General features: G+C 34.6%; 2 protein-coding genes across 7 annotated transcripts in view; one reads left to right on the top strand and one right to left on the bottom strand.

Moving 5' to 3' along the window:
* LOC124542326 (endoribonuclease Dcr-1-like) overlaps positions 1–8,495 on the bottom strand; it is an 83,438-nt gene extending 74,943 nt beyond the window's left edge. Inside the window, exons 1-4 of one of the 6 annotated variants that reach the window (XM_047120294.1) lie at positions 8,393–8,458; positions 7,989–8,110; positions 6,486–7,048; positions 4,858–4,980 (exon numbers count right to left, since the gene is read on the bottom strand). The gene's annotated coding sequence lies outside the window, so the exon portion shown is untranslated. The other 5 variants (XM_047120296.1, XM_047120292.1, XM_047120295.1 and 2 more) reach the window with 5 other exon arrangements.
* A 334-nt stretch (positions 8,496–8,829) lies between these two features.
* On the top strand, positions 8,830–21,206 carry LOC124542315 (adenylyltransferase and sulfurtransferase MOCS3). Its single transcript, XM_047120282.1, has 11 exons — positions 8,830–9,030; positions 9,944–10,041; positions 10,738–10,871; positions 14,397–14,517; positions 15,454–15,604; positions 16,400–16,483; positions 17,149–17,263; positions 18,190–18,300; positions 19,101–19,207; positions 20,255–20,474; positions 21,012–21,206. The coding sequence occupies exons 1-11, from the start codon at positions 8,929–8,931 to the stop codon at positions 21,164–21,166; spliced, it is 1,398 nt and encodes a 465-aa protein (XP_046976238.1). The 5' UTR covers positions 8,830–8,928; the 3' UTR covers positions 21,167–21,206.
* The last annotated feature ends 4,157 nt before the right edge of the window (positions 21,207–25,363 follow it).

Below are 25,363 nucleotides of genomic sequence, written 5' to 3'. Positions count from 1 at the left end.
GACCGGAGTTAGAACATTTTATAGTTCTATCTTTTATAGTTTAGGCATCATACGCAAAAAATCAACTTTTTTGGTAGATTTTTTCCTTTTTTGTCCGAAAAACCCAAAATATCTTACGAAACCCTATTTTTTTTCAAAATAAAATTTAGCCTATGTTATGCGGGATTAATTTAGCTTTCGAATGGTGAAAGAATTTTTAAAATCGGTCCAGTAGTTTTTGAGCCTATTCATTACAACCAAACAAACAAAGTTTTCCTCTTTATAATATTAGTGTAGATTTATAATTCCCTAGCGTCATTAATATTTCATCAAAATATTTTATAATGTGCAAATTAGGAAACGTCATTACAAATTCAATATGGCGGTCTCCCCAAGATGGCGGACTGGCTGTTTGAAATCCACCCAAAAAATATTTTGTAATATTTAGTGCGTGCTAAAATCGTCTTTTTTAGTTTTTTAAGCTATTATGAGCTGAGATGGCCCAGTGGTTAGAACGCGTGCATCTTAACCGATGATTGCAGGTTCAAACCCAGGCAAGCACTGTTATAGATATGTGCTTAATTTTTGTTTATAATTCATCTCGTGCTCGGCGGTGAGGGAAAACATCGTGAGGAAACCTGCATGTGTCTAATTTCATCGAAGTTCTGCCACATGTGCATACCACCAACCCGCATTGGAACAGCGTGGTGGAATATGTTCCATACCCTCTCCTTAATGGAAGAGGAGGCCTTATCTCAGCAGTGGGAAATTTACAGGCTGTTACTTTACTTTACTTTAAACTTTGATGAACTGACGATCGACCCATGTATTCAGGCCTTTAAATCCTAGGTAGGATATCTGGGGTACTGCACAATTGTTAAATTTACAGATTTCATACGATTTGCTAAAAACTCTTCTATATTATAAATTACTAGCGATCCGCCCCGGCTTCACACGACTGCAATTCTGATACTAAGTATACTACAGAATGTCTTAAAAGTTCACAGTTTTTCAGTCATTAGACAATAGGAACCACTACTTCTTACGACAAGGCACAAGGGACATGGTATCTTAGTTCCCAAGGTTGGTGGCGCATTGACGATGTAAGGAATACTTAATATTTCTTACACCATCATTGTCTACGGGTGATGATGACCACTTACCCACAGGTGGCCCATATGCTCGTCCGCCAACCTTTTCCATGAAAAAAAAAGAAGAAAACAACTTTATAAACTCAAATTATCTGTGTTTCTCTACTATATTGTGTATGAATTATACATATAAACCTTCCTCTTGATTCAATCCATCAAAACTTAAATTTTCGTATTTAATTCGATTCATTTGGTGATAACTCAGCTATATTGTCACGACTTTTAACACTATTACACTCTACTACTTATATTTACTTTAATTTTGCTCCCAAAATCCCGACATCAGATCAAACCGCCATTTTTTCGCAGTGAATATCATATATTAACCCAGCTCTCGCGTCAATTTGCTGTCAAATATTGTTGTTTTGGCTTTTTTCCTGTTATAATTAAAATAGAATTTAGACATCCATGCTAAATTAAGCCAACGAAGGACTTATAAAGCCAAAAAACCAACTAAATTGCTTTATCTAAAGGAGATGTTCCAAATTTGGACATGTCAATGAGCACCATATAAATCAATGCTAAAAAATCATACTAAGTCCTTAAAAATAACAACCATTTTTTATCTTGCGAAATAACGCCGTACAAAAATATTAAATTATTAAAAAAATATTATATGGCAAATTGACGCGCCATGTTTACGAAACGTTCGGAAAAATTATTCATCGTATGTAATAAAGTAATACAACTATTAATATCTATTTTATCACTTATAAAATATAATTTTATTATTTTTTTATTTTATACTACATATAATATACATTTATTATACATATCTATTATATTTGTGTATTGTATACCTATTGTACACCTCAATAGTGTCCTTCTGATGTAAATCATTGCTATATGTATATTTTAAATTAGGAATATTTACAGTTTTAGGTTAATTTTTTAAAAGTAACAACACTACATAATTAATTAAACTTGTTAATTAGATATTTTGACAATATAATAAACGCCATTTAATGACATAGTAATTAAATTGCTATATACAATCGCAAGAAATGTAATGTACATGGAAACAACGTGTAATTCATGAAAAAAAAACGTAAAATCTAAGTTTTATTAATTTTTTTGTAATCTTTAATTATGTGCTCATGGACATGTCCAGAACTCCATACAAACTTGAAACATCTTCTTTCATGTCATGTCATTTTTTGGGGTATTTTTTTTACACAAAGATTATGGGTGTAATAGAGTATATATTAAGCTAGTTGTCACCTGCAGCTTTGCTCGCGATTTGGGAGGTTGGTTGCCATCTGTGAGGCAAGAATATAGCCTATATCCTTCCTTGGAGTTTAAATTTGCTTCACGTCAAATTTCATCAAATTCGTTTCAATGGTTTGGTTGTGAAAGATCGACAGACAGACGTTACTTTTGCATTTATAATATTAATATACATAGTCAATGTTGGGCGTTATTTTTGACATTTCATGATCGTCTTCGATAACCGCTAAGAAACTGTTATTATCAGCGTCGGTAAAAGGGGTGATCGTGATATCATTAATAGGTGCTTTTCAATTATGAGATTGCTTATGTTTCTCACTCTTAATCTTGAGGGGTTTTTTTATGGAATAGGTTGGAGGACGAGCATATGGGCCACCTGATGGTAAGTGGTCACCATCACCAATAGACAATGACGCTGTAAGAAATATCTATTCCTTACATCGTCAATGTGCCACCAACCTTGGGAACTAAGATGATATGTCCCTTGTGGCTGTAGTTACACTGGCTCACTCACCCTTCAAAACGGAACACAACAATACTGCGTACTGTTGTTTAGCGGTAGAATATTTGATGAGTGGGTGGTATCTACCCAGGCGGGTTTGCACAAAGCCCTACCACCAATTAAAAATTGGTGAAATTGCTTATACATACCAACTATATTTGAGGCTAATGTAATTTATATGTATAGTATAGTAATGAGTATATTATATGGAGCAGTTAGAAGTTCAATCCATGTCTTTATATTGTCAATACAACTTTGAGATCTAACTAGTATCCCTTTTATCATCATTGGATCATTATAATTCGGGATAAAGCAATATAAAAGATCGGAGTGATATATTTAGTCAAGGGGACGTTGAACTTCGCAGGAACTTTATATGCGTTGTAATTTTAAAGATCTAAGCGGCAAGCGACTTTGTTTTATACTGTGTAATGATGATATATTTAAATGGCAACACTGAATTTGGCGACAGCGACACTGCTATCCAAACAGATAGATTGGTGGTATTTTATGTGGAAATGTAAAACTAACTAAAAATATTGAGACTGATTAAAAATGTATTGTAAGTTTTTATTGATTAAATTATTATGTAAAACTTTTACCTATTTTAAATAAGTTACTAACATATTATTATTATTCGAAAATGGATTATTTATGTTATAAACTATATCATGACAAAGATTATTATTATTGTGACAGTTAAAATATATTTAAAAATTTAATATTTTGTTATTATTTCTTCGCAATATGTACCTATAAACCCTTTATTCTAGCGAGGTTATTTTACTAATGTTACAACAGTAACCTTAGCCTTCAATACGGTGTTATGACGTTTGATTCTATATCATAATTTATATCACATTATTATTGCATATTGAGAATATAGCAGGGGCTATTGAATTTACTTTACTATATACAATTATTATTGTAATTCATTGATTAATAATGTGAAAAACTGTCATTACTATTATTTTATATGGCATAGCATTTAATACTGGCATGTAACATTATTTCTTATTTTAAATATGATTGAGCTGTCATTAGAAAATAATTGGACGATAGCGGGGCATTCTAACAAAAGATAGAGAGATTGGAGCATCATTGTAAAACGATAATAGTATTTTGGCCATCCCCGAACTACTGAAAGTACACTAATTAAGGTGGGAGTGGTACATACTTAAAATCATCTTTATTTCACTAAATTTTATTCTAACATTTTAAATTCGTAAGTGAGTTAGTTTGTTTGTTACGCTGTGACGCCCTAACTTTTCAATCAAAAGTGCAATTTTACATGCACTTTGTATAGGGAGTATGGAAAATGACATTAGGCGCCCAAAACCTGATCCATTGTACTATCTGTACCAACAAATTAACCTGCTGTTTGTTCTATTTTCAAATAGTCCTATTTGGATTGATTTAATAATTATTTTATAAGCAAATGATTGATATATATATATCAATGCTGCGCCGACTTTATTTCTATTCGAATCTTATAAAAAGTCGAATTAATATTCACATTTGTAAAATATCAAAATATTAGTTTCGGTAACTTGAAAATATGCAGGTAGTCATATTAACTTAAAAAAGGTAGGTACTTACTATTAAACTATATTTATTTATATTTAAATATTTTTTTGGCAAACCAAACAGGCTCCCCTGGTAGTTAGTCATCACTGGATTTAGACATTGGCGCGATAAATATTTTATCCATCATGATTGCGGGTTCAAACCCAGGCAAGTACCACTGAATATTCATGTGCTTAATAATGCTTATAATTCATGTCGTGTTCGGCGGTGAAGGAAAACATCGTGAGGAAACCTGCATGTGTCAAATTTCATAGAAATTCTGCCACATGTGTCACCACCAACCCGCATTGGAACAGCGTGGTGAAATATGTTCCAAACCTTCTCCTCAAAGGGAGAGGAGGCCTATGCAGTGGGAAATATACAGGCTGTTGTTGTGTTATTTATGTGTTACGATTAATCTGATATACATACTCTTCACCAACTTCGGCCCAAGTGTGATTGCATAGAAGATATTCACAGGATGAATCGCTCAGCTCGACAAGGCTCAAATTTCATGCGGTGTCTGGTATCCGCGCTCGCAGGATCCCCACGATGCTGTAAGCACCAGTAAGCAGAGCTGGAGTATTGATTAGGCTATGTTGGCAACTTGTAGGCCCATAAAATCAAAATAAACTTTATTCGAGTGGGCTTTTACAAGCACTTTTGAATCGTCATTTAAAAATTAAGTGAAGCTACCACCGGTTCGGAAAGTCGATTCTACCGAGAAGAACCGGCAAGAAACTCAGTAGTTACTCTTTTTCAACATTTAAAAAAATACAGACATGTTAGTTAATACAATTATTTAAATTAATATATCCTGCTTGGAAGTCAACAGGTATTAATTTCACGCCTTTTTATCATTTACAAAATCTTGTATCGAATAATACGCCTTTTTTTGTATGATAAAGATCCCCGCGACTTTCCACAAAACGTTAATAAAATATTGGAAGATAAAGCAAATGTGTCTCTTATTTGAACATAGTGCTGACATAGTTCCTTAATGACAAGATATGATAAAAATAAGACTTCATTCTCTGAGTTTGAGTTTGGCACCTTTGTTTTGGGTGTGCCGTCATCAAAAGTGTAACAGTGTATTCCTCTCTCAAATCCAGCGCGGAGGAAAGTGGATTGTAGTGAATAGGTTTAAAAGAATAACTGATATATTATTTATTATAGAATAGAGACTTTCAAGAAAAAAATACAATTCTCATTTATTCCCTATCCCTTGGGATTTCCGAAATGTCATAAAAAAGTTGTTGTTATAACCTACTTGCATGCTAAATTTGAAAACCGCATTGATTAAAGTTACGGAGATAGAGATACTTTGGTTTGAAAATATATATCCCGTTTATTCCGTATCCCGTGGGAATTTTGAAAAATCCTTTCTGGATGCACCTCTAGGATACTCAAGGTATAGGTGTGCCAAATTTCAAGTCTCTAGGTCTAGTGGTTTAGGCTGTGCGTAGTCTGTCAGTCTCTCAGTAATGGAAGAGTTTTATATATATTGATTATGTATATACTACTTTAAAATGAAAAAACGATCTAGAAGTCCAACAAAGATGTGCTGATGTCTAGTAAAAATATTAAATAGAAAACGCCAAAATGTAAAAAAGGCATTGGCAACTGTGAGCCTGTGGACGTTGTAAATTAAATAAAATAAAAAACCTAGTGGATTCTCTGATTTCTGATTTTCTCTGGTTTTGGTGAGAGTTATATTTATTATTTTAGACCGGCGATCTTTCTTCCACCTTCATAAAGTTTCATTTAGATTATCGTTACAAAACTTGGGAGAATTTGTAAAATGCATGCGCAACTTTTAAAATAGAGGTATATTGCATCTCAAATAATTACGAATTTCTGACGTTAATTATAAAGTTTGCGAAATAAACTTACGTACATTTCTTTCTGATTGGAATGTTATTTTTCAATTCAATCAATTTTTATTCCATCTTGTAAATCTACACAAAGCTTTGTTATTTTAGTCTAATTAATGTCCTAAGTATTTAGTTAAGATTTGTAAAGTTGTGTTATAATTAAGTATATTTGAAAGCAAGACTAACCCGATATATTGAAGATATCCCGGACGTCAGCTTGTACGAGGTCAGAATAGCTCTCGAGCAACTCAAAAACAATAAGGTGGTGATGATAAAGTGACCGATGTGCTTCTGAAGGAGGGTGGAACATCGGTCCTCAGAATCTTTGTATATTACTCTGTCATATTTGATGGTTGAACATCACGAGCATGGCACAGAAGTCTGGTGGTGTTTTTCTTCAAATTTCGTGACAAGGGTTAGCCCAAGTTTGACCTGTCCAGTCTCATGTAAAACCCATTTTCGAAAAGGTTTAGTACCATAGACACATCTGCTGCAGTAAGTTATAGGAGAGACCGAGTGGTTATCACCAGTCAGTATGCTTTGCTTTCGTGGACTCTCTCATTAGCCTTTGATTCGATCGAAATCTGGGCCGTGTAATCGGCTACCGATATATCATGGTGTCAAATCTCAATGTCGGTGCGTAACAGAACTCGAAATCAATTCAATCATATTTCCAAATGATCATACTACTTTGTAAGTTGTCTTCAAGCTTCTCTCTCAGGTATGTCTAGAAAGTAACATGGAGAAGTCTGAAGTAAAAAGAAAATAAAGTATAAATTAACAAAAGAAAGGCAAGAACCTTTTTACGGCCTACAAATTTTGTAAGAAACATTTCTCTCTAATATCAATATTTATTACAGTAACCGTTAAGAGCTAATAAAAAAAGAAAATAGGTTTTGACTTTTAGATTTGACTTGAGATTTGAGGATATTTTGGTCTGTAACTTATTTATGAAAATTCAGACCGATTTGAGTGGTCCTTGAGCGAGTTTCATTACATTACAGTCAGTTTTTTTTACGGCATATGGAATACAATAATTAATCAAATACCATTTAACCATTTATTTGCTACACACATACATACATTACATAGATTATACACAAGAAAATAATTAAATCTAAAGAGCACAGTGTAGGTAGCAAGGGGTTCATCTCAGTATAAGCTGTGCTAATGCACAACACTGACTTTCAGATGGCCCCTGACTATTGGGTAAACATAAACACATTCGCGCACACGAAAATAAATAAATAAAATTATAAGAACAAAAAACTAAAAAGCCCTTATTCTTGAGAAAAAAAAATATTACACAAAAAGAAAAACATCACAAGGAACTTAGACATAAGACAGACAGACAGACAGACTTAGACATAAGATATTAAAAATGAATATGATAACTAAGTCTATGAGGTAGTATGGCTGACTCTATATTTGGAGGTTGTTACTCTGACTTTTGTTTATTTAAAAATAATACCGTCAAATGTTTTTCCCAAGTCACCTGGGACGTACTATTACGCAGAGGAGGGGGTAAGTCGTTCCATGTCTTGGTGGCAGAGTATTTAAACCCTCTCTTATATTGATTTTATCTGGTTCCTCTTTTCCTGTACTTATTACAGAAAATTCTATCGTTTATTAACAAAAAAATATTACATTCCTTAAATATATACAAATATAAATAAAAAAAATAGTTACTGTATAAAATTTGACCGCGTGGAATGGTGGCAAGAATGCAGCATTTCCCCGTTGAATCGCAATTCCGATCCTCTGGGCAAACGAACCAGCCCTCCTGTCACCACTACTCTAAGGGCCAAGTGCTTCGACAGCAAATGGGACAAAAAAGTAATATGACATACATAATAAATAAATACTACTACATATATGTATATAATACTACCGTTTTAATACGTACACTGTTCCATCGTAGATCCACAGCGAACGGTAAACAGTAATTGCAACAAAGGCACGTAAAAAGTAGTACGCGAACAAATAAATCAAATATTTATTTTATCATATCGACTTAGTGTATACAAAATAATGTGGTAGAAACTACTTTTGTAGTAGAATTGTAAAATGAAATATTTATTTGATCTACTTACTACTATCTTGATGATAATCAAAAGGTAAAATATCTAAATTGTTGGGTTATACTAGTTGGTCAAAAATGTACGGGAATTACTCTTTAAGTATGGTGGTGTTGCCAACTTGCAACATCATTATATTTGCAGTGTGACCAGTTGTAATAAAATGAATCTATAATAATAATAACAAACTATCATTTTTATTTTAAAGACTTAAGCTCAAATGGAACTTTTCTCAAAATAAAAACATGCTTGCAAATGCTTTGCAAAAAATATTGCTATTATAAATAAAATGCGCGTATTATGAGAGTCAGAATCACTATTTTCAATCGATCCGTGGATGATCTTTTAACTAATCAGTCTCCAATTGAAATCTAATAAATATTTAAAACGATCAGGTTGAATGTTACAATACTATTGCCTTACTAGGACGAACCATCTAAAAAAAAATTTGTTAAAAACAGATGTTTTCTGTCAGAGTTAAATATGACTGCATTTTGTAAACAAAACATATTTTGATACCATTATCAATAAGTGTCGTGTTATTAATAATTATGGATGATATAGATCGTCTTGAGAAAGAAATATTAGTTTTAAGAGAAACATTACGACGTAAGGAGAAAGAACTGTTTGAGATTAGGAATGAATTTACGACGGTAAGTGATTTAAAATAAGATAATGAACGCGACAAACTTATGTACTTATTGGTACAAAAAACAATAACAACCTTGTTTCTGCTGTTAGCCAAATGAATAGATTCAGTAACTCGCTTACGGGGCCATGTATATGGTTCGACACCGGGTCCCAGAGAGCGATCAATATGCCTCTTTTATCAAATTTTATAAACATTGTTAAAGAATGCCTGTGTATAAGGTTATGTACAACTTGTGAGTTCATGGTTGATAGCACAGCTTGGGAATAAAATGAACACTTCTTGGCTTTTTATTTTGATATTGAATATTTTGTAATTAATCACAAATAGTCAAAAAATGACCTGCTTAGTTTATTTCGCCGGTTCTTCTCATGTCCTGATAATTTTTTCTATATTGAATAAAGAATTTGATTTGATATACATTTTTCATTAATGGATGGAGTGACTAATGAGGAGAGTTCGAGTTAGGTTAAAAGGTTTGTATTTGAATTAAGTGGTTGTAGTTACAGATTAGAGTATATTTACAACATAATTATTATCATTACATAGTATAAAACAAAGTCACTTACCGCTGTCTGTACCTATGTAAGCTTAGATTTTTAAAATTATCCAATAGTTTTTGATGCATATTTTTATAAAGTGATTAGAAAGGAAGGTTTTTGTATATAATACATGGACAATATAGTAAAGACATGCTGATAATTTTAGAAGTTTCTAAAGTGTTGTTGTAAATAAACAAATTCTGTAGTATATTTAGTATCAGTATTGTACCCATGAGCAACCTTGCGGGTCGCTAGTGTATAAAAATCTACAAGATTATTAAAAAGTCAACTAGCTTACTGTCTTAAACATAAATTTAATAAAAATAGTTATAATACAAATAATTTTCACTGTTTGATTCTTGATCTTTGTTTCAGATTTCTACTAAGGTTGAAAAGGAAAATGTTAACCAAAATGAATGTGCGAAGAATATTGTTATGATCAGTGATAAATTACCAAAATGGGCTATTGAAAGGTATATCATAAAACTATTATCTTCAGTGGCCTAGCTAGCGTAGGGCTCGGTGGTACAGTGCACCAGGGCCCCAGAGTTCAGGGGACCCTCTAAACTTAAGCTTCTGAAGTCAGAAAATCACGCCCTATACCTATATTTGGTATCTATAATTTTAAAGTGTAATTATTAGTTAAATAGGGATAGGAATCGAGGAATCTTTTTCTATGCTCTGGGGCCCTTCCTCACCTAGCTAGGTCACTGACTATCTCAGCCTATTGTTTTCATTATATTACTTATCAATTCAATTTTGTGTCTGCCTGGCTCTATACCTCCTTGATAGGTATTCTACCAAACAACAAGACAAGACGAGAGATACAGGCTTATGGGACTTAATATCTCAGTTTAAAAGGCATATATGTCCATCTTTTATGGGATGGTTAATATTTCATACAGTACCAATGTCATTGTAAGGTGGTGACGGGTTTGATAGTAAGTGGTGATCATTTGTCAGAAAAACTGGCATTTCGAAATAATAAAAAAAACTGTGCTTGTTATTGTTAATTTTAATTAAAGTCTAAGTCCTACGATGATTGAATCTTGAACGAAATGAACCAAAGTAGATTCTTATTTAGTTTTTTATTTATTAATTAATTTAAAAAAATAATAATTAAAAAATAATGCAATAAATGTGTCATATCAATGGAATTATTATTTCAGGTACAGTCGTCAGATATTACTTCCTGAAATAGGGGTCAAGGGTCAGGAGAAGTTGATGAGGGCCAAGGTTTTGATAGTCGGAGCTGGGGGCCTGGGATGTCCCGCTGCAGTCTACCTGGCTGGGGCTGGTGTAGGTAATGATTGTAATACATCACTATAGGGCCGTCTCGAATTCGAACGCGTTAAATTCATACAAAATTTCCCATCTTATTATTTTCTTAAAAAAAATTTCTAGTCTCAGTTTTGACGTTTATAATCTAACAGATCTGAATTTCCCACTGCTGGGCTAATGGCCTCCTCTCCCATTAAGGACAGGGCTTGGAACGTATTCCACCACGCTGTTCCAATGCGGACTGGTGGAATGCACATGTGGCAGAATTTCAATGAAATTAGACACATGCAGGTTTCCTCACGATGTTTTCCTTCACTGCCGAGCACGAGATGAATTATAAATACAAATTAAGCACATATATATCTATTCAGTGAAGCTTGCTTGGGTTTGAATCCGAAATCATCGCTTAAGATGCACATGTTGTAACCACTGGGCCATCACTACCCTAAAATTGCATATTTCTATCTTTTGTATAGGTAGGAAGCGTGTTCATAAATAGGCTATTCGACTGGTTTTTTAAATCCATTTTATGTTATTTAGTAGAGGTTAAGTAACCCAGTAAAAGTTGATTTTTTATTTCTAGTACATATTTGCAGATAAATATCATTTCCATATTTAAATAGCGCGCGAAAACGCTACTTGAACAATATGGCGCTGCAATGAGGTCGATGACGTCACTTGCGTGTATTTTAATCTGTGGTGCATATAGTAGACAAACAAGGATAACAAGCAAGTGACTTCATCATAAGCCCGGCCAATCAGGAGCGTTTTGTGTCACGTGACCAATGACATTTCATACACATTTCATACATGTGTATGGAATGTCATTGCACGTGACAAACGTTTGAAAAAATGCATTTTTATTTATTGATTTTTGAATAAATTAAATAGTATTTTTAATTTTCGTTAGTAAATAACCATTTTTAAACTCATGTACTGATAACAATAATTGACATTTTATTTTACGCATTGTCAAATAGCCTATTGTCTGTTCCAATGGCAGTAGTAGTATTGATAAATTAAGAAATTTGACCTTGTATTGACGTTATATCATTGGTCGAGAACATTTATATGGATTCGCAAAAATATGGCGATTTGAATGATGACCAATTTGATATTGGAACATTAGAAGCGCTTGACCTTACCCAAAAAACTTTACGCCGCACAAGCTTTTCAACGCACACTCTAAAAATTTTAACTATCCCTTCCTCTTCTGTTGAGTAATATGCATAGTATCTACCCAGAATCCTGTGCTGGGACTCTTTTTATAGATCTTGAACAGGACAAACGCCAGTCCCAAAATACCTTCGCCAAAACTACCATAGCCATACCTCAAATATTTTGATCCCACCAAGGACCAAAAAGTCCTAACGTTTGTCAAACAACCACTAAAATAAATAAAATTTTAACAAAAAGAAAAACCGACTTCAAACAAAACACTATTTTAAAACAAATGAATATGCCCGAAAAAGTAATAAAAATAATTGCGTATTCAACATATTTTTTAGAGTCTTCCTAAGTTAAATGAAATGAAAAATATTAGACTACTTAAAAGTCGATTAACGATTATATCATGTAGTTATAGTTATTGGTATATTTGGAGCCGGTGTCAGCCACGGTGCCCTTGCCCCAACAATTAAAAGAAAGAAGCGATACGAGCCCCTTGATTGATCCAGTATATTATTGTGTAAAAGGTAATTTGTAAAAAACATATTTGTCAAAGTATTCTCGTATTGTTTTTTGATAGATATACTGTAGGGTTTTATTGGCTGACACCGACTCCAAATATAACAATAATTATAACTACATGATATAATCGTTAATCGACTTTTAAGTAGTCTAATATTTTTCATTTCATTTAACTTAGGAAGACTCTAAAAAATATGTTGAATACGCAATTATTTTTATTACTTTTTCGGGCATATTCATTTGTTTTAAAATAGTGTTTTGTTTGAAGTCGGTTTTTCTTTTTGTTAAAATTTTATTTATTTTTTGATTTTAAGTGAAGCTGATGTTGACTAACTAATTTTTTTAATATGGATAGATTAAACGTTCCGTTTATATGAGTCAGAAACTACTTCGAGGACAATTTCAAAGGAAACTTGCGAATAAAGCAAAAATAGACTTTCGAAAATGCGGATTTAATACGTCACACGGCGTAAACTACAAGGATCCCTCGAAAGAGCTGTAATCGAACTCAGCAAAAAAACTTTGAAAAAGACCAACTATATTTCGTACATCATATGACATCACATCACATACACAAAATTTGATTAAATATAGTAAGAAATTCTGCCCCATATCGCACCCTAACTGCGAGCCGTATAGGAGTTCCATCACTACATAGTATAAAACAAAGTCGCTTTCTCTGTCCCTATATCTTTAAATCTACGCAACGGATTTTGATGCGGTTTTTTTTAAAAGATAGTGTGATTCAAGGGGAAGGTTTGTGTATATAAAACATGAACAATATAGTAAAGAAACACTGATAATTTTAGAAGTTTGCGATGTGATGTCGTAAATAAACAAATTCTGTAGTATATTTAGTATCAGTATTGCACCCGTGCGAAGCCGGGGTGGGTAGCTAGTTGATTATAATATTCGACTATGATAATTACATAAACATAACCACATTACGGAAGGTGACTCAAATATCCAAATAACCTATAAATAAAAGATTCGACCGAGTATCGCTAACGTGCTCCTCAGAATTGTTCCGTTCCCTTCCGTTCCATTACTTTGTCATGGATCCTGTGCTCAGAACCTTACCAAACTTTCACCAAATTACCCTTGAAGTATATATTTTATAATAAGAATTATCAAAATTGGTTAACGTGATTTTCAGTTATTCACCTATTTGTCGCGCATATACATAATGCAAATTTAAGACTTATGTCGTTTTCACATGGATATCATCATCGGAAAAAAAAATAAAAAAAATGGGACCCCACGGGAAGCACTACCTTTCAAACAAAAAAAAAATTATCAAAATCGGTCCACCCAGTGAAAAGTTATGAGGTAACAAACAAAAAAAAAAAAAAAAAAAAAATACAGACGAATTGATAACCTCCTCCTTTTGGAAGTCGGTTGAAAAAGAAACCAGAACTCCTCGCTTGCATGCGAGGTGTTCTGCAATGACAGAAAAGACAAAAAAAATAGTAAAAATAAAAGAGTAATTATTTCAAAAATCAAAATCAAAATATACTTTATTCAAGTAGGTTTTCTATTTGACGACCTCCGTGGTCGAGTGGTATGTACACCGGTTTTCATGGGTACGCTACTCCGGATTCGATTCCCGGCCGAGTCGATGTAGATTATCATTCATTTTCTATGTTGTCTCGGGTCTGGGTTTTTGTGGTGCCGTCTTTACTTCTGATTTTCCAAAACACAAGTGGTAGCTACTTACATTGGGATCAGAGTAATCTATGTGATGTTGTCTCATATTTATTTATTTTTTACCTTTTTACCTAAACTGCTGCTAAACAATATTTGTAAATGAGGTTATTTGGATGTAAAGTATATAATGGATTGTAATATTTCATTTTAGGAGAAATAGGCATTGTGGATTATGACCAAGTGGACGTGACGAACATACATCGACAGATATTACACAGTGAAGCTGATCAGAATGTAAGCAAAGCTCAATCCGCTGTTGACAGCTTACGAAGGTAATAATACGAAGGCATATAATGCTTCACTATTGGTTAAAATTATTTGAGGAATCGTATAGTGTTATTCGCAAGCATCTCATTGGACGGTTAAATTTGATCATCTGCTCCTATTGGCTGTTTTCAACCGACTTCAAAAAGGAGGAGGTTATCAATTCGTCTGTATTTTTTTATGTTTGTTATATCATAGATTAACCCATTGAAAAGTTCAATGGGTTAATCGATTTTGGTTTTTTTTTGTTTGAGAGCTAGTAGTAGTTGTACTTCCCGTATGATCCCATTTTAATTTGGTCCAGTTCTGATGATAGTATCCACATGAAAACCATATAAATCTTAATTTTGCATTATGTATGTGCACGATAAATAGGTGAATAACTAAAAATCACGCCAACCAATTTTGATGATTCTGTGACAATTTGCTGACACCGGCTCCAAATATAGCAATAACTATAACTACGTTATATAATCGTAACTCGACTTTTAAGTAGTCTAATGTTTTTCATTTCATTTTACTTATTTATTACTTTTTAGTGCAAATAAATTTTAAATTAACATGATTATTTTTATTATTAAAGTTATTAATTTCGGGATATTTACCATGTTTTTTATTTTTGTTCGGTGGAGCTCGATATTTCTACCTTATCTACGAATGTCTTGTTCACGAGATTCTCGTGTAAATATCCCGAAATGAATAACTTTAATAGCAAATGAATTTGTTTTAAAATAGTGTTTTGTTTGAAGTCGGTTTTTCTTTTTTGGTAAATTTTTATTTGTCCACATCACTTGTAACGAAACAAAAGACAATCTGATGATTAAAAATGCATACAAATATTACGTGAAGTTGAAAACTAGGTCTGGATGCAGTTTGCATATCCGCTGAACCTTTGCCCAGCAGTGGGATATAGCTCTACAACAATTGATATTTTCTATTTCCAGTATAAATTCCAAGATAAAATTGACGCCCTACAATATAGAACTGAATCCGTCTAACGCGTTAGAGATATCTGCGAGCTATGACGTCATACTGGATTGCACGGACAACGTGCCCACGCGGTACATGCTCAACGACGTCAGTGTTTTAAATAAGGTAATTATTATTATATATATATTTATGGTAAGTGGCCACCATCATCCATAGACAATGAAGATGAAAGAAATATTAACTATTCTTTACGTCAATGCGCCACCAGCCTTGGGAACTAAGATGTTATGTCCCTTGTGCCTGTAGTTACACTGGCTCACCCGTCAAACCGGAACACAACAATACTGAGTACTGTTGTTTGGCGGTAGAATAACTGATGAGTGGGTGGTACCTACCCAGGCGGGCTTGCACAAAGCCCTACCACCAAGTAAAGTATATCCTAATAATGATCCCAGAAATTTATTTATTTATTTGGTCAATGCAATATACAGTGTCTTATTCTATAATATACATCCAGCCTCAAAAATATTACTATGTACAGTCGGGGTTAGAAAAGGTTCGTCCTTAAGATCTATTTTCGTGTGCTCAGTGTGAGCGATAATCTGCTTTATCGATCGAGAATGACATATTGCGTCGCAATGATTCGATGTTTAGTTACAAAAGGTACTAAGAGCTTAAGACTTGATAAAGGAATTGATTTGAAAACTGACGAAGGTTTTCTTACTCCGACTGTACATTGTAATTTTACATATCCAAAGTGAACCAATTTTGAGCTATCACGTTTTTCAGTTTTTTTCAAAATTTGTCAAAAATGCAACTTCAAAGCTTATTTTAAAAAAAAACTTTATATGTCGAATTATCAATAACCCTGTATATTCGTATACCATTGCCCAAAATTGTAAGAGAAGTAGTAATCTAGGAATCTAGTAATCCCAAGAATCTAGTTTGAAATATTTTCAGACGCCGTTGATATCGGGAAGTGCATTAAAAATGGAAGGACAGCTCACAATATATGGTTATCGAGGAGAGAACCCGGATGATAAGGTATGTCTTTTAAAACAAACATTACACAGTACAAAACAAAGTCGCTTACCGCTGTCTGTCCCTATGTATGCTTAGATCGTTAATACGTAACGGATTTTGATGCGGCTTTTTTTAATAGATAGAGCGATTCGAAAGAAGGTTTTTGTGTATAATACATGGACAATATAGTAAAGAAAGTTGATAATTTAAGAAGTTTCTAATGTGATGTCGTAAATATTCTGTGGTATATTTAGTATTGCAATCGTGCGAAGCCGGGCTGGGTCGCTAGTGTAGTCACAATTTGGTTTTCGAAACCTTCATTTCAGATAATGCTGGTATTATGCCTTATGATCTAGATGCTACTGGTTAGCACTAGCGTAGCTAGGTGAGAAAGGGCCCCGGTGCATAGAAAAAGAATCGGGCCCCCACCACACTCTTTCCCATCGCTCTTTAACTAATAATTACCCTTTAAAATTATAGATATCAAATAAGAAATCTCGTGCGCAGGGTCGTGATTTTCTAGCTTCAGAAGCTTAAGGTTTAGTTTAGAGGGCCCCCTGAACTTCGGGGGCCTGGTGCCCTGCACCACCAGGCCCTACGATAGCTACGCCATCGCTCTTTAGGTTATTTCAACATTAAACACAACTTGTATAATTCAGATTTTAATATTAATTATTCTCTTCCAGGGAGATAGATATATAGGGCCATGTTATAGGTGTGTGTTCCCAACCCCTCCCCCACCAGAAGCGGTGGGGAGTTGTTCAGCAAATGGCGTCGCTGGACCCATACCTGGGGTTATAGGTAATATTTATTTTTTTCACACTGTAAATATTTGGTTGAGATGGCCCTGTGGTTAGATAGAATGTGTGCATCTTAACTGAAGATTTCGGGTGCCAACCCAGGCAAGCACCGCTATATATGTGTGTTTAATTTGTGTTTATAATTCATCTCGTCCTCGGCGGTGGAGGAAAACATCGTGAGGAAACCTGCATGTGTCTAATTTCTTAGAAATTCTGCCACATGTGCATTCCACCAAACCGCATTGGAACAGCGTGGTTATGTGTATGCGTGGGTATGTGATATATGTTCCAAACCCTCTCCTTAATGGAAGAGGAGGCCTTATCTCAGCAGTGGGAGATGTACAGGCTGTTACTTTACTTTACATATTAAATACTTGGTATCGTTAAAAGCTGATACAGACAAACAGGTTCTTAATTTCTCAAATATATTCAATTATTCACAAATGTAAAAACATTTAAATGACTGCTTTAATTTAAATGCGACTAAAAAAAATGTGATGTATGATCAAATAGTCGTACCACCTAATAGTAAGTAGTCACCACGATAGGAATTACCACGGACGAGCATATGGGCCACCTGATGGTGAGTGGTCACCATAACCCATAGACAATGAAGCTGTAAGAAATATTAACTATTCCTTACATCGTCAATGCGCTACCAACCTTGGGAACTAAGATGTTATGTCCCTTGTGCCTGTAGTTACACTAGCTCAGCCTTCAAACCGGAACAAAACAATACTGAGTACTGATATTTGGCGGTAGAATAAATAATGAATGGGTGGTACCTACCCAGACGAGCTTGCACAAAGCCCTACCACCAACCTGATTAAAGATAGAAAATTTGATGATGATACTCAAATGGTATTTCACAAGATCTACCACCACAAAAGGTCCTTCCATATGCAAGTAAAGTGCTACCGTTTTCAGGAACACTGCAAGCTCTGGAGACGATAAAGTTGATAGTCGGACAGACGCACGACAATCTGTTAGTAGGTAGGATGCTGTTGTTCGATGGAGATGACATGACTTTTCGTAATGGTACGTATATTATCGACTATTATTATTAATTAGCAATCCCCTACTTCGCACCTTGCAATACTAAATATACTACAGAATTTGTTTATTAACGACATCACATTAGAAACTTCTAAAATTATCAGTGTTTCTTTACTATATTGTCCATGTTTTATATGCAAAAATCTTCCTCTCGAATCGGTCTATATATTGAAATAAACCGCATCAAAATCGTTGCGTATTAAAGATCTAAGCATACATAGGGACAGCGGTAAGCGTCTTTCTTTTATACTGTGTAGTGATTTAAAATATGTGGTTCTATAAACTGACCAATGAGTACTCTATGGGTACCCTGTGTAGTTACGACTGACCATAGTTTTGATGTCTCTATGTCGTTCAAAACTCCATTTTGTCGAATCCATAAATATCATAGATTATGGTCTCGATCAATGATGTGGAACAGCGTGGTGGAATATGTTCCAAACCTTCTCCTCAAAGGGAGAGGAGGCATTTAGCCCAGCAGTGGGAATTTACAGGCTGTTGTCATTGTCAATGATGTCGCGTATTTTGATAAGCCGCCATGTTTTTTTCTTTATAGTATTTATATTAATAATATAATCAATAAATATTCAACTTTGGGCAGTCTATATGTCCAATACTCTCTGGTAATCCTTGTAATTTTGGTACACTGGCTCACTCACCCAAGGTGCAACACAATAACACAAAGTGTTGATGGTGTATCTGATGAGTGGGCGGTACCTGTTCTAGGATATTTACAGAGGCCTACAAGATGTATTGTTAAATGTGCCTAATCTTGTTTTCAGTAAAACTTCGTCCAAGAAATGCTCAATGCGAGATTTGTTCAGAAAATCCAAAAATTACAGAATTACTTAACTATGAAGTTGTCTGTCGTATGCAATCTAAGGAAAAGGTATGTGTGTTTCAACATATATCTACTAGTAGTCAATGCTATGTTATGTTTCTAATTGACGAGGACCTGATGCTGGAAATCTGGAACCTCTGAGCTGATCTGATGATAGGGCTTGAAGGTAGGAGACGTTACCCTGGACTGCCTTTTAGTAAACCCATCGAGTTTGGGCTTGATTTTTTTTTATGGTATAGGTTGGTGGACGAGCATATGGGCCACCTGATGGTAAGTGGTCTGATGGTAAGTGGTCACCATCGCCTATAGACAATGACGCTGGAAGAAATATTAACTATTCCTTACATAGTCAATGTTCCACCAACCTTGGGAACTAAGATGTTATGTCCCTTGTGCCTGTAGTTACACTTTCTCACCCTTACACAACGATACTGAGTACTCCTGTTTGGCAGTAGAGTGTCTGGGTAGGTAACAGTAGGTGATACCTACCCAGACAGTCTGTCTAAAAGCCTTAGCAACTAAAATGAATTAAATGTATCTGAAACATCTTTGGTGACCTGGACCATTTCTTGTGACCACTACCCATGAGGTGGTCATTTGCTCCACTTATCTTTATTATAAATAAATAAATATTTAATTGCTGAAAAATAGTAAGTAAGATGATTTTGTAACCGGTCCTTAAATAAAAAATTATATATATGTCGGATCGACGGCGACATCAGTACGATCGTCAGACATCATAGGGGCGTATTACTGGGGCGATCGATCAAAGAGGAAACCGCGAATACAGAAACACGTTTATTCTACGTTTAAAGTACTTAATACACTAATTCAGTATCACACAGTATCACACTTGGCAACGAAGCGAATGACAGTTCCTAGGATGGAGGTACTGGTCTTCACGAGAGCGGAATCGTAAGTGAGTCGTCTCTGAGCACCTCCACCGGGTAGGCTCCGTCGTAGCGCGAAGTTAGTCGCGTCGTGACGTCACGACAGTGCTGCCGCCTCGCGGGATTCGTGCCGCGCTTCGTTACGCTATGGAATTCATGACCGTCTCCGACATATATTTATTTTGGATTTCAAACATTTTTTCAGGATCTAGATTTGGATATATTACCGCCAAAAAACAGGATAACAGCGATAAGGTTAGCCGAAGCGCTTAAAGCGACGCAAGGGCATCTATTGGTCGATGTGAGGAGCGAGCACGAGTTTGAGATGTGCAAACTAGATGGCGCTGTTAACTATCCTTTGGAAAAGATGCATCGGAAAAACATCGATTTGCTCTTGAAGGATATTAGGGACTGTTGTTGTCAAGGTAGGTTCTAGATCTTAATCTTGGAGAGGTAGTGGGGGGGGGGTGTGGCCCAGTGGTTAGAGCTCGTGCATTATAACTGATGATTGAGGGTTCAAGCCCAGGCAAGCTCCGCTGAATATTCATGTGCTTAATTTGTGTTTATTGTTTATTTGTGAATTAAAACATCGTGAGGAAACCTGCATGTGTCTAGTTTCATAGGAATTCGGCCACATGTGTATTCCACCAAACTACATTGGAACAGTGTGGAGGAATATGTTTCAAACCTTCAGCTGTGGGAAGTTTATACAAAATGTGTGCCAAAAAAGATGTGATGTTTCAAATGTGTACAATACACATCTGACTCTGTATGTGTGAGTGTGTGTGTGTGTTTGTTCCTGCTAACGTATCACTGGAACGGCTGGACCGATTTCGTCGGTAATTTTACTTGCAGACAGCTGATGTAATAAAGAGTAACATAAGCTACAACAATAATCTTTCTGTTCGATTCAAACGCGTAAAGACACAGACACATATATTAATGTTGTATGTTTGTTACAGTGACATTTATATGCAGAAGAGGCAACGACTCACAAATCGCCGCCAAAAGGATCCTAGATGTTATAGAAGATGAATATAAAGATAAGATAACAGATCTGACTGGTGGCCTTCACGCTTGGTCGAAGTATGTTGACGGGGAATTCCCTGTTTACTAGTGTTGCCATATCTAAATATTAAATTAAATTGTGGATTTTTTATGTTGTTTTATTTTTAGTTTCAACTGTTTTATCAAAATATTAAATAAATTAATTTAATTAATTAGGATTGACTCTAGAAATCTCTTATTCAACATTTTGAAATAAGTTCAAATGAACTAAAAAAACAATGGTAATTAATTGTTTATAACATTACAAACAATTGAGACGATTGGATATCGATTTTAATAATTATTAAATTAGTAAGCGGTCGGTCCAATGGGTAACTTGATCGTAAGTGGTCACCCCCAATCATAGACATTAAAGCACAAACAAAATAACCATTAATAACGCCAATGTGTCACCAACCGGAACTAAGATGTTATGTCCCTTATGCCAGTTCTTGCACTTACCTTTCAAACCGGAATTTTTTATGGCATAGGCTGGCGGACGAGCATATAGGCCACCTGATGGTAAGTGGTCACCATCACCCATAGATAATGACGCTGTAAGAAATATTAACTATGTCTTACATCGTCAATGCGCCACCAACCTTGGGAACTAAGATGTTATATCCCTTGTACGAGTAGTTACACTGGCTCACTCACCCTTCAAACCGGAACACAACAATACTGAGTACTGTTATTTTGCGGTAAACTGGTGAGTGGGTGGTACCTACCGAGACGGGTACTCGGTAATGCTTATCGGTAGAATATTCAATAATTTACCATCAACTTATATTTCAATGGATAATCTCAATAAAACCGCTTTAGATCTATTAAAATTTACAATTAAATATTGATATTTATTTCCCATATTAGAAAATCAGCCTTACCGATGCTGGCAACATTTAATTAAATACTACAATTAAGATTAATTCCCCCAAATTGGAAGTTCATTGGAAAATTCGCTCTTATGAAATATAATACTTATTTATTTGTAATAAGGTATTTAGTTGTATTTAAGATTAATAAAGAATTAATTAAGAAATTATATGCATCGAAATATAAATTACGGGAATCCCCACAAGCGTGTTTGTCAACTTATACCCTACAAATAAGCTTGATCTTTTTGACAGATGTAAGTTTTTCTTCGAAGTAACTTTGCAATAAAATAATAATTTTCTTATTTTATGAAAAAGTACTTCAAAATGTTAACTTTCCTAATAAAAATGGACAAAAAGTATATTACGGCGACTAAACACGTTTTTTGATACAATATTATATTACATTTTAATCCTTATTTATTTCCGCACAAGTGCTGCTAGTCATTTTGGTGACGTCATACTGATAAAAACAATCGTGTATGTACATTAGAAACTCATTCAGCATTAACACCTATAAATATGTGTTGTTTTTGTACAAATACTAGCATTCAATTCAATTCAATTCTTGGTTTAATGGCTAATGTCACGTAGGATAGAGAAGACACGAAAGAGATTGATTGCTACAGTTGAGGAAACAAACTCAATTAAATTTTGACGGTGGATTTGTGCGAATTTGGTGGTAGGGATTTGTGCAAGCCCGTCTGGGTAGGTACCACCCACCCATCAGTTATTCTACCGCCAAATAACAGTACGCAGTATTGTTGTGTTCTGGTTTGAAGGGTGAGTGAGCCAGTGTAACTACAGGCACAAGGGACATAACATCTTAGTTCCCAAGGTTGGTGGCACATTGACGATGTAAAGAATAGTAATACTTCTTACAGCATCATTGTTTATGGGTGATGGTGATCACTTACCATCAGGTGGCCCATATGTTCGTCCGCCAACCTAAAACATAAAAAAAAACTTAAATATAACACTAATTTGGACTATTCACAGATTAATTTTATTGCATTTAATGTATTTACATATTCGTAAATGGGATGAAGAAGTTTGGGACAAAGGAACAGGACATGGGTTGCGGAACCTTCGTCTAGGCCACTCTTTGCTAGGTGGGTAGGTGTGCAGGAATGGCTGAGGCGTATTCGATAGATAGTGGAAATGACCCAACGATCAGCGTGCCTGAGAAACGAAAACCAAGGACACCTCAGAATTTCAGGTTGTAACGCCGGGTAATACTCCTTAACCGATTTTGATGAAAATACCAGCCTTAAAACTACAGAAAAGTTGTTCAACAAACTGTCAGATGATATTGAAATGACAGCTGTTGCCTGTCTGACGTCACAACATGGCGGCTCTTGTTATAAGTCACTTGATATACAGACTAAACATTACGATTTTTAATTTAAATATAAAAATATAATAATGCGCTTTTGTGACTTCAAATGAAAATATTTAAGCATATTTCTATTTTCTAGATATATTTTAACTTTTATCAAATTTCATAATTTATTTTTCATTAACGAAAATATCCTGTTTGTTTTAAATTATGACCAAATACACATTTTAAATCTGCGATGTGATAAAAAGAGTATTTAAAGTTTTACGTGTCTGTTTGTGATGTCATCCTAAATAGATTAAAGATTTTGTTTTTTTTTAAGTGACTAGAATGAGTCTTCCTGGCTATGACAAAAGAATTATTCAGCTTTTCGAAGATCATGCTAGGAGTTTCTACTGATCTACTTTAATTACGTCACTGCACTGTCTTATTGGTCTAGTGGTATGATTTACTGCCGCAAATCCTGAAGTCCGGAATTCAAAGGCGATTAAAATTAATGTTGTCTTAAATTTTCGCGATTATTACACATTTAAATAAAACTAATTATAACGGATGAATCGCGTAAATTAATTATTTTTTTAAAAAATATGTTTAATATATGCGATTCATCCGTTATAATTAGTATTATTTAAATGCGATTAAAATTATTGAGGTTTTTTCTCATAAATTCTCAGTAACAGTTCTGAGTCTGGAAGTTTTAAATATGTATTTCCGTATTTCGGAAAGCAGGTTAAACATGCCCCAGAAGAGTTTAGGGTACCGATAAATCCTTCTTGGGGCACGGTATCCGTTTCTATAATAACATTCCGCAGACATTTTTAACTTTGCCGTTTCGTAAATTCAAATCGTTTATAAAAAATACATTGGTAGAAAAGACATATTATTCGATACAAGATTTTATAGATGATAAAAAAGCGTGGAGTTAATACCTGTTGACTTCCAAGCAGGATATATTAATTTAAATAATTGAATTTAACTAACTTGACTTTGTATATTTTAAATGTTAAAAAAGAGTAACTACTGAGTTTCTTGCCGGTTCTTCTCGGTAGAATTTACTTTCCGAACCGGTGGTAGCTTCACTTAATTGTTAATTGACGATTCAAAAGTGCTTGTAAATGCCTACTTGAATAAAGTTTATTTTGATTTTTTTTTATGGTACGGCAAATCCGAAACGACGAGCATAAGATGGCCCAGTGGTCAGAACGCGTGCATCTTAACCGATAATTGCGGGTTGAAACCCAGGCAAGCACCACTATATATATGTGCTTAATATGTGCTTAATTTGTGTTTATAATTCATCTCGTGCTCGGCGGTGAAGGAAAACATCGGGAGGAAACCTGCATGTGTCTAATTTCATCGAAATTCTGCCACATGTGCATTCCACCAAACCTCATTGGAACAGCGTGGTTATATGTATGCGTGGGTATGTGGTATATTTTCTAAACCCTTTCCTTAATGGAAGAGAAGGCCTTATCTCAGCAGTGGGAAATGTATGAAAGGCTGTTACTTTGCTACTTCACTTTACTAACATAATATAATTGCTGCCTGTGCGAATTAATAGTAAATTCTATCAGCGTGATATTACCCCATGATCATCACGGCTCATTTCACCCTACCCATAACAGATTCCATGTAAATCGAAGAACACTAAAACATATAAATTTGTAAAAATAAACGTGACTCATGGCTACTTTTACCTGATTGTAGCCAAATGACTATCGGAACTCGTTCCTGTCCCGAAAATTAAACGAAATCTCCTTCAAATCGGTTTTATAAAGCATTTTGTACCTTATCGCCTTGTGATAAGACCTGATGTTTATTTTCACGGATGCTTTTGTGTTCTTTGCAAATTCCCAAGCCCTTTTATAGCTATCTTTCCGATTGGCCAATCTTTTCTAATGCGCGCGCAAAGTATTCTGGTTTAGTTCGTTTGTTTTCAAACGCTGTACATTGCGCGATTTGGTTAACTATCATTGTAAAGATTATTTGTGGACACAGAAATGTACTAATATAATTTCTATTGAATCGAAGCGTAACGAAATTATATTGTAATCTT

The sequence above is a fragment of the Vanessa cardui genome, chromosome 30 (assembly GCF_905220365.1).
Source record: "Vanessa cardui chromosome 30, ilVanCard2.1, whole genome shotgun sequence".
Classification (NCBI taxonomy): domain Eukaryota; kingdom Metazoa; phylum Arthropoda; class Insecta; order Lepidoptera; family Nymphalidae; genus Vanessa; species Vanessa cardui.
The sequence above is the reverse complement of the archived record's forward strand: the minus strand, read 5'-3'. Positions and strand labels throughout refer to the sequence as shown.

Coding starts and splice junctions, on each gene's coding strand:
- LOC124542315 (XM_047120282.1), top strand. CDS start 8,929: ATGGATGATATAGATCGTCTTGAGAAAGAAATATTAGTTTTAAGAGAA. Junction 14,518..15,453: donor GCTGTTGACAGCTTACGAAG/GTAATAATACGA, acceptor TTCTATTTCCAG/TATAAATTCCAAGATAAAAT. Junction 20,475..21,011: donor TAGGGACTGTTGTTGTCAAG/GTAGGTTCTAGA, acceptor TGTTTGTTACAG/TGACATTTATATGCAGAAGA.